General features: G+C 31.9%; 3 protein-coding genes and 1 long non-coding RNA gene across 4 annotated transcripts in view; all 4 read left to right on the top strand.

Annotated features, from left to right (window-relative positions):
• Positions 1–368, top strand: part of LOC109585741 (uncharacterized) — a 1,028-nt gene extending 660 nt beyond the window's left edge. Inside the window, exon 2 of the mRNA XM_020001867.1 lies at positions 151–368. Coding sequence (XP_019857426.1) covers positions 151–278 — 128 coding nt within the window. The 3' untranslated portion in view covers positions 279–368. The remainder of the gene's footprint in view (positions 1–150) is intronic.
• A 500-nt stretch (positions 369–868) lies between these two features.
• LOC109585742 (uncharacterized) lies at positions 869–1,483 on the top strand. The gene is made up of 3 exons (XR_002186633.1): positions 869–935; positions 988–1,276; positions 1,327–1,483. It is a non-coding gene; the product is annotated as an uncharacterized LOC109585742 (long non-coding RNA).
• Positions 1,484–5,001: 3,518 nt separating this feature from the next.
• On the top strand, positions 5,002–6,343 carry LOC109585739 (uncharacterized). The gene is made up of 6 exons (XM_020001865.1): positions 5,002–5,125; positions 5,165–5,244; positions 5,302–5,521; positions 5,564–5,998; positions 6,054–6,155; positions 6,213–6,343. Exons 1-6 carry the CDS (start codon positions 5,029–5,031, stop codon positions 6,338–6,340), a joined length of 1,062 nt encoding a protein of 353 aa, XP_019857424.1. The 5' UTR covers positions 5,002–5,028; the 3' UTR covers positions 6,341–6,343.
• A 1,203-nt stretch (positions 6,344–7,546) lies between these two features.
• LOC109585740 (uncharacterized) lies at positions 7,547–8,937 on the top strand. Its single transcript, XM_020001866.1, has 5 exons — positions 7,547–7,659; positions 7,704–8,059; positions 8,103–8,537; positions 8,593–8,694; positions 8,754–8,937. The coding sequence occupies exons 3-5, from the start codon at positions 8,342–8,344 to the stop codon at positions 8,879–8,881; spliced, it is 426 nt and encodes a 141-aa protein (XP_019857425.1). The 5' UTR covers positions 7,547–7,659; positions 7,704–8,059; positions 8,103–8,341; the 3' UTR covers positions 8,882–8,937.
• Positions 8,938–9,022: the final 85 nt, after the last annotated feature.

Below are 9,022 nucleotides of genomic sequence, written 5' to 3'. Positions count from 1 at the left end.
AGTATTGATTAGTGTATTGGGTGTATTCCTCATACTATCACTAATGATTAATGTTATTATATAACTGTGTGTTACTGCAAGAGGAAAGGAAAGAATGATCAAAGTATGTTAATTTATGTTAAAGATTTACTATGATGAATTGTATTACAGGTTCACAAGAGCAAGAACTATCATCAGTTAATCCACAGTATGAGAATGTACATCTACCAGTTCCACAGTCAGAACTATCAATGAAAGAATGTGCTGCTTATGGTGTAGTGGAAGGTACTAGGTTTTAAGACTTCATGATAATCAACTATTAAAGTTTTTGTAATTTGAAAGTAAATTTTGTACTGAGCATTTTTCAATTTTTCCTTTTAGTAATGTCATATATGTCCTACCCCCAGCCCCCTAATACTATACCTTGTACTATAGCCCATGGTTTTTTCCAAAAAATGGCTCCAAAATCACCTTAAATTTTTACTACATCCTTATGCGGAGTAGAAAGTTTGAGCTAATTCTGACTAAAAATTTTGGCCATTTTAGAAAATTGGCCAATTTGCCATATCTTGTACCATATTAATATAATTTTTATAAATTTTAAAGGAATTTGCACAATGCAAATTCAACAAAATTGCACCCTTCAAAAAGCACTTGTATGTCATTATAGTAGTTAGTATTGTGCTCATACCTACATATGTATACTGATCCTGTGCAAACATGTAGCTACTACTAGACTGCCAAAGTACCAATGGTGGGAGAGCATGCATATAGTAAATAAAATTAGGAACACTCTGAAAATTTTCAAAAAACATTACAGTCTGTGGTGTTTTATTAAAATTGCATTACACCACACCTTCAATTCACACAGGGTCACACCTATGGTCACACCTCCATGATCATGGCTCCTATTCTGTTTGTTGCTGTAATTATGGTCTCCAAAATTTACATGTCTTGTAAGTTTTATTGTGATACCATCAAAATAATAATAATTATTATTAATTTTAGATGCAAGTATATCATTCACTATTGTACCAGTGACACAATATGTATATATCAATGATACTGTCACATTCAAGTTGAGTGTGGTGCTAATGGGACTGAATACACCCTTGTTATTCTTAGTAGAGGAGTACCACTATCTTTGCTAATATCTAAAACATTACCTAATGGTATAAGGTTGCTATGCTATCCTTTAATTTAACGGCAACTAATGCATCAAATGGAACTGACGTTACCTGCCTATCATTTGGTGATAATGGAAATGCCACTGAAACTGCCTATCTTTATGTTCAAGGTAATTGTCAATATTATAATATAGACCTGTAATATTATAAATATTCTCAGGTCCACCTGATAGTGTCAGTAATTTAACAGGATATCAGTTAGATTCTTGTTGTATGTTTATCAGTTGGTATCCTCCACTCACACTACCAGGACTAACAGTACAGTATATAATCAGTGTAGGAACTGATCAACAGTACCTTAATGACTCTATCACTAACTACACTTACTGTCCAATAAACCCAACCAATAACCAATATCTGTTTAACATTACATTAGATTTCAGGTAAGTAAGTATTACTGTAATAAATTTGATTTATTATTATTTCTTTATAGGTTCACAAATTTCAATTGTTTATCAAGATTCCTATACATATCACATTAACAATTATTGGTACCTTCATTTCCTTTTATCAGTAAGTTAGCCTAACGTACAATGCCCACACAACTTTATTTACATTCACAGGCTCATCAGTTGTGTACTGGAGTACCACTTGTTAATATTACATTATGTACTCTTAATAATTCTTGTGTGCTTATTCTAGCAAAAACATTTTGCAATGTGCATACACAGGTATTACAGTGGAACTTCTGAATAAAAAACTTTTGGGACAACAATTTTTTTCATTACATGAAAGTTTTCATTAAAGAAGAGAAGTTTTTTAATTAATAGGGAATGAAGTTGGTGCATTAAAAATTTTTCATTGCATAGAGGTTTTTGTTAAAGAGAAGTTTCATTATCAGAGGTTACACTGTACTTATTATGTTTAATGAATAAGGACTTTGTACTTTTAGAATTATACTTTTTAAAGCTACCAAGGTTAGCTCAACCATAGTTATGCTTGATATTGTGTAATAATTCTCACATGATTAACTTGTCATACTCTCTCTCAATTATAAATTCAAGCAGTATTACTGTTGATCTAGGTGTCACTTTGTTTTGGCTATTCTGCATGTAAAATATCAATAACTGTTTTGATGTGATAGCACAATTTCTTGTTAAATAAAAGAAGGTATGTATTAAGGTTATTGTAACATTATCGTTATTTCATTTTAAGGGAATTATCAGATCACTGAATCATTGTCTCAGTACTTCTCAATGAATTATTAAGCAATACGGTATTGCATATCATGATTGAGTCAGCAGGTATCGTTTCATGTAAGTTGTGGGGAAAAATTATATTCTTGCCCAATTTCCTTTTTGGTTACTTGTGTCTGCAGGTGTACTTACATATGGAGTTCTTATGAGTTATTGGCCTTGCCCAGCTTCACGAATTATTGGCCTCGCCCAGCTTTGTGTAGGCGAGGAATAGTTTTAACTTACTTTATTCATACTATTGATGTAGAATTTTCTCAGAACATGATGAATAGACTATGTACAATTATGTTGACATAATTTAACTTCCCTACGATATTTACTAAGAATAATAATAAGAATCAGCTTTGTCCTACACTAATGTTAAACATATTGTAATACTGAGAAAGCATTTTAACCAGAATAAGACATGTATATGTTTAAAAGATTAGGATGGACGTTCGATTCAAAACACACTTGTTGTTTGTCTTACTATGCTCCACCTGTACTGTTCCCATCTACTGTTGATTGTATAAATCACTCCCATCATTGGTTTGTCTGCTTTTCTAATTGGATGCATTATCCAAGTACTAGAAAGTATATTTAAACTCTTGCTATTGTATAGATATCAACTTACATAATTTATCTATGCATTACAGATAGTATTTATTATTGATTCACAGCGAGTGAATATCATTGTGCCTAATGTAATTTGATGTGGGTGGCTAGCTAGTTGGGTGGCATTGCTTTATTATCTATAGTAAACAACCTCTTTAGTTTTTATTTGCCTTACCCATACACCTTGTATGGGTGGGGGACTGGGGGTCAGGTTGTTTGTCTGTCTGTCTGTTTGTCCTTGTGTAGGTGGGTACTAATTTATTGCAGCACAGTAAGTTTGTTAAGATTTTGCTAAGTTTTAAAAATTACAATTACCCGGTACATAAATACAGCCACAAGCATCAGAGCAATAAACATGTGTATATATCTAGCTCATTCAAATTCAATGTTATTTATTATAAGCTTACTTTAATGACTATAGCGTAAAGTATGTTTGTAAAAACAAGTTGTTGATCAGTTAAAAAGCATGAGAGAGAAGAATTTGTATTCTCAAAGGACAACTAGCCCACACAAAACTTGTCGATAATCATGTGTAATGTCTTTATAACAAACTTTTGATCAAAATCAGCTCAAACTTGAAATACAACATAAGTACATGTATCTTAGGGTATGTATTAATTGTAACACTTAATTTTAGCATTTTTGAGAGTGTACTTACTAATTCAAACCAGCCACTAATAATAGTCATTATGCTCCTGTGTAAACAGTACACAAGATAGGCAAGATCTGTAACAAGATAACAGTAGATAGGGTGATCCTATTAAGTGTTCTGCTCTTAAATAGATACATTGGGCTTCTTAAGTTGTGTTATGCTATTGAATGGGGTTTTACCATTGATTTTCTTCCTATTTTTGCTAATATTACATTTCACTAAATCAGGATCCCCTTTTAAAATGCTAAAATTTAAGAGCGCAATTAATACCCACCCCAATTAAGGTATATGTATCAGGACAAATTATAAAAATGGAGGCTTTTCCTAACCATTTTTATGTACTATACACTCAGAGCTTTTGTTATTCTGATTTGAGAAGTGGTTATTACTATTACTATGACATAGGAACATAAGACTCTATTGGATAGTATTCCTGTATGTCTGTTTATGAATATCATAATGATGTTGCCATGACACCATGGTAGCAACATGCATTCTAATTTTGTAGCTACATGTGTCATGTGTCACCAATGTACATGTACATATATCAACAGTTATACTGGTCCAGTACAAACTACAAGCATGCCACTACTACTAGACTGCCAAAGTAACAATGGTGGGAGAGCATGCATATAGCAAATTAAAATAATTAAAAATTAGGAACACTCTGAAAAGTGTTAAAAAGATTATAGTCTGACTGTGGTGTTTTATTAAAGTTGCATCAAATTTCAATACAAATATCAATCATACCACACCACACCTTCAATTCACACAGGGTCACACCTTCAAGGTCATGGCTGTTTCTCAGTTTGTTGCTGTAATTATGATCTCCCAAATTTACATGTCTAGTAATTTCTATTTTGATACTAAAATTATTGTTATATGCTAAAAATCTTTTTAGGTGCAAGTATCTTCACTATTGTACCAGTGACACAATATGTCTATGTCAATGATACTGTGACATTTGAGTGTGCCACTAACTTGACTGGATATATTATTTACTTCGATACTAATGCACCAGTTACTATTTCACAATCAACAGAAATATTACCTAATGGTGGAAGGATAGTATCATTCAACTTAATAGCAACAAGTGAAGTAAATGGTACATCTGCTACCTGCCGTGCAACCAGTGGAGCTGCCACTGAAACAGCGTACATATATGTACAAGGTCAGTATTACTGTAGATCCAGCATGTTAGTTCACTTACATATTTTGTATGATATAATTTTAACTAACATTGACAGGTACACCTGATAGTGTCAGTAATTTAACAGGATATCAGTTAGATTCTTGTTGTATGTTTATCAGTTGGTATCCTCCATTCACACTACCAGGACTAACAGTACAGTATATAATCAGTGTAGGAACTGATCAACAGTACCTTAATGACTCTATCACTAACTACACTTACTGTCCAATGAACCCAACCAATAAACAATATCTGTTTAACATTACAACTACTAATAAAGCTGGGAATGGATCTACTAGTAACATAACTGTTGGATTTCAATCAAGTAAAAAGCATCATAATTTGATTTATTATTTCTTCATAGGTTCACAGATTTTAATCATTTACCAAGATTCTTATACATATCGTGTAAACAATTATTGGTACCTTCGTTTCCTTTTATCAGTAAGTTATAAGTTAGCCTAACGTACAACACCCACACAACTTTGTTTACGTTTACAGGCTCATCAGTTGTGTACTGGAGTACCACTTGTTAATATTATATTTTGTACTGTTAATAATTCTTGTTATTCATCAACAAATATGACCATTAATCATAGTGCTTATAATAGCATTTCACTTGTTGTTATGATATATCTTCCATCAAGAGAGATGCTGAATACTAATATTATTTTATACTATCAAAATGGAGTAAAGTTTGAAAGCAACACTATAGCAATCAGTAAGTGACTGATATAATCATTAATATTTTATTATTATTAAGGTACTTATAATCTTCAGCGTATAATGATGGTTAATATTACATTTAACAAAGTTTGTCTTCAATTTCTGTTTTTCAATGGCAGCACCACTGATATTATTCGTATTCATATCACTAATTACGAAGAGCCAGTTCATTCACTAGTGTATTACAATATATCTCGTAATGATCAGTTGAACTTTACTGAGTGTATTACTAACATACCAGCTGGTAATAACTTAACACTGTATGCATGTGAATCAATGGAGGACTGTACTACTAATCCTGCTGCTGTATTAACTGGTATTTATATTAATGAAGTTCCTATAGTCTCTAATACTATGCTGACAAGCTACATAACAACTACAATTTCATCAGTTTCATCTTCAGTTAGAGCTACCATGATGATAGAGGATTGTAATATAAGGGAATGTCAAAGTGAAGTACCTGTTACTAGTGGTAAGTAATAAACATGCACATTTGAATTACTTTTACTGTTATTTCATTAATACAGCAGTATTGATTAGTGTGTTGGGTGTATTCCTCATACTATCACTAATGATTAATGTTATTACATTAACTGTGTGTTACTGCAAGAGGAGACAGGATGATCAAAGTATATTAATTTATGCGCTGAATACAGTAAGTTTTACTATGATGGATTGTATTACAGGTTCACAAGAGCAAGAACTATCATCAGTTAATCCACAGTATGAGAATGTACATCTACCAGTTCCACAATCAGAGCTATCAATGAAAGAATGTGCTGCTTATGGTGTAGTGGAAGGAACTAGGTTTTAAGACTTTGTGGTGATAATCAATTATTAAAGTTTATGTAATTTTAAAAGTATATTTTTATGGAGCATTTTTCAATTTTTCCTTTTAGTAATGTCATATATGCCCTACCCCCAGCCCCCTAATACTATGCCTTGTACTATAGCCCATGATTTTTTCCAAAAAATGGCTCCAAAATCACCTTAAATTTTTACAACCTTATGCGGAGTAGAAAGTTTGAGCTAATTCTGACTAAAAGTTTTGGCCATTTTAGAAAATTGGCCAATTTGCCATATCTTGTACCATATTAATATAATTTTTATAAATTATAAAGGAATTTGCACAATGCAAATTCAACAAAATTGTACCCTTCAAAAAGCACTTGTATGGCATTATAGTAGTTACTATTGTGCTCATAACCTACATAAGTATACTGATCCTGTGCAAACATGTAGCTACTACTAGACTGTTGAAGTAACAATGGTGGGAGAGCATGCAATATATATATACATATATATATATATAATATTTACTATATTTAGATATAGTAAATAAAATTAGGAACACTCTAAAATTGTCAAAAAGTGGTGTTTTAATTATTAAAATTGCATTACACCACACCTTCAATTCACACAGGGTCACACCTCCATAATCATGGCTCCTTTTCTGTTTGTTGCTGTAAGTATGGTCTCCCAAATTTACATGTCTTGTAAGTTTTATTGTGATACCATAAAAATTATAATTATTATAAATTTTAGATGCAAGTATTTTCACTATTGTACCAGTGACACAATATGTATATATCAATGATACTGTGTCATTTGATTGTGGTGCTAATGGGACTGAATACACCCTTGTTATTCTTAGTAGAGGAGCACAACCATCTTCACTAATATCTGTAACATTACCTAATGGTGTAAGGTTGCTATCCTTTAATCTAACAGCAACTAATGCATCAAATGGAACTGATGTTAGCTGCCTAGCATTTGGTGATGATGGAAATGCTAATGAAACTGCCTATCTCTATGTTCAAGGTAATTGTCAATATTATAGACCTGTAATATTATAAATATTCTCAGGTCCTCCTGATAGTGTCAGTAATTTAACAGGATATCAGTTAGATTCTTGTATGTTTATCAGTTGGTATCCTCCATTCACACTACCAGGACTAACAGTACAGTATATAATCAGTGTAGGAACTGATCAACAGTACCTTAATGACTCTATCACTAACTACACTTACTGTCCAATGAACCCAACCAATAAACAATATCTGTTTAACATTACAACTACTAATAAAGCTGGGAATGGATCTACTAGTAACATAACTGTTGGATTTCAATCAAGTAAAAAGCATCATAATTAATTTTGATTTATTATTTCTCTATAGGTTCACAGATTTCAATCATTTATCAAGATTCTTATACATATCATGTAAACAATTATTGGTACCTTCATTTTCTTTTATCAGTAAGTTAACCATACTCACACAACTTTGTTTACATTTAAAGGCTCATCAGTTGTGTACTGGAGTACCACTTGTTAATATTACAGTAACTGGTTGTACTGTTAGTAGTTCCAGTAGTACTTGTTATTCATCAACTAATATAACCATTAATCATAGTGCCTATAATAACGTTTCACTTGTTGCTATTATAAATCTTCCGTCAAGAGAGAGACTTAATACTAATATTATTTTATACTATGAAAATGGAGTAAAGTTTGAAAGCAACACTATAACAATCAGTAAGTGACTGACGTAATTATTAGTTTTATTATTATCATTAAGATACTTACGATCTTCAGCACATATCATTGGTTAATACTACATTTAACAAAGTTTGTCTTCAATTTCTGTTTGTCATTGGCAGCACCACTGATATTATTTATATTCACATCACTAATTATGAAGAGCCAGTTCATCAACCAGTGTATTACAATATACCTCTCAATCATCAGTTGAACTTTACTCAGTGTATTACTAACATACCAGCTGGTAATAACTTAACACTGTATGCATGTGAATCAATGGAGGACTGTACTACTAATCCTGCTGCTGTATTAACTGGTATTTATATTAATGAAGTTCCTATAGTCTCTAATACTATGTTGACAAGCTACATAACAACTACAATTTCATCAGTTTCATCTTCAGTTAGAGCTACCATGATGATGGAGGATTGTAATATAAGGGAATGTCAAAGTGAAGTACCTGTTACTAGTGGTAAGTAATAAACATGCACATTTGAATTACTTTTACTGTTATTTCATTAATACAGCAGTACTGATTAGTGTATTGGGTGTATTCCTCATACTATCACTAATGATTAATGTTATTACATTAACTGTGTGTTACTGCAAGAGGAGACAGGATGATCAAAGTATATTAATTTATGCGCGCTGAATACAGTAAGTTTTACTATGATGGATTGTATTACAGGTTCACAAGAGCAAGAACTATCATCAGTTAATCCACAGTATGAGAATGTACATCTACCAGTTCCACAATCAGAACTATCAATAAAAGAATGTGCTGCTTATGGTGTAGTGGAAAGAACTAGATTGTAAGACTGCGTGATAATAAACTTTTGAAAGTAAATTTTGTGCTAAGCATTTTAAATTTTTTAATTTTATGTTCATTACTGACTGTTATCAAAATGATAGCCATCCACTTGAGGGTGTGACTAATTTTAGTAGCATGATCAATGT

Source organism: Amphimedon queenslandica, unplaced genomic scaffold (assembly GCF_000090795.2).
Source record: "Amphimedon queenslandica unplaced genomic scaffold, v1.1 AMPQUscaffold_13016, whole genome shotgun sequence".
NCBI classification, from domain to species: domain Eukaryota; kingdom Metazoa; phylum Porifera; class Demospongiae; order Haplosclerida; family Niphatidae; genus Amphimedon; species Amphimedon queenslandica.
The sequence above is the reverse complement of the archived record's forward strand: the minus strand, read 5'-3'. Positions and strand labels throughout refer to the sequence as shown.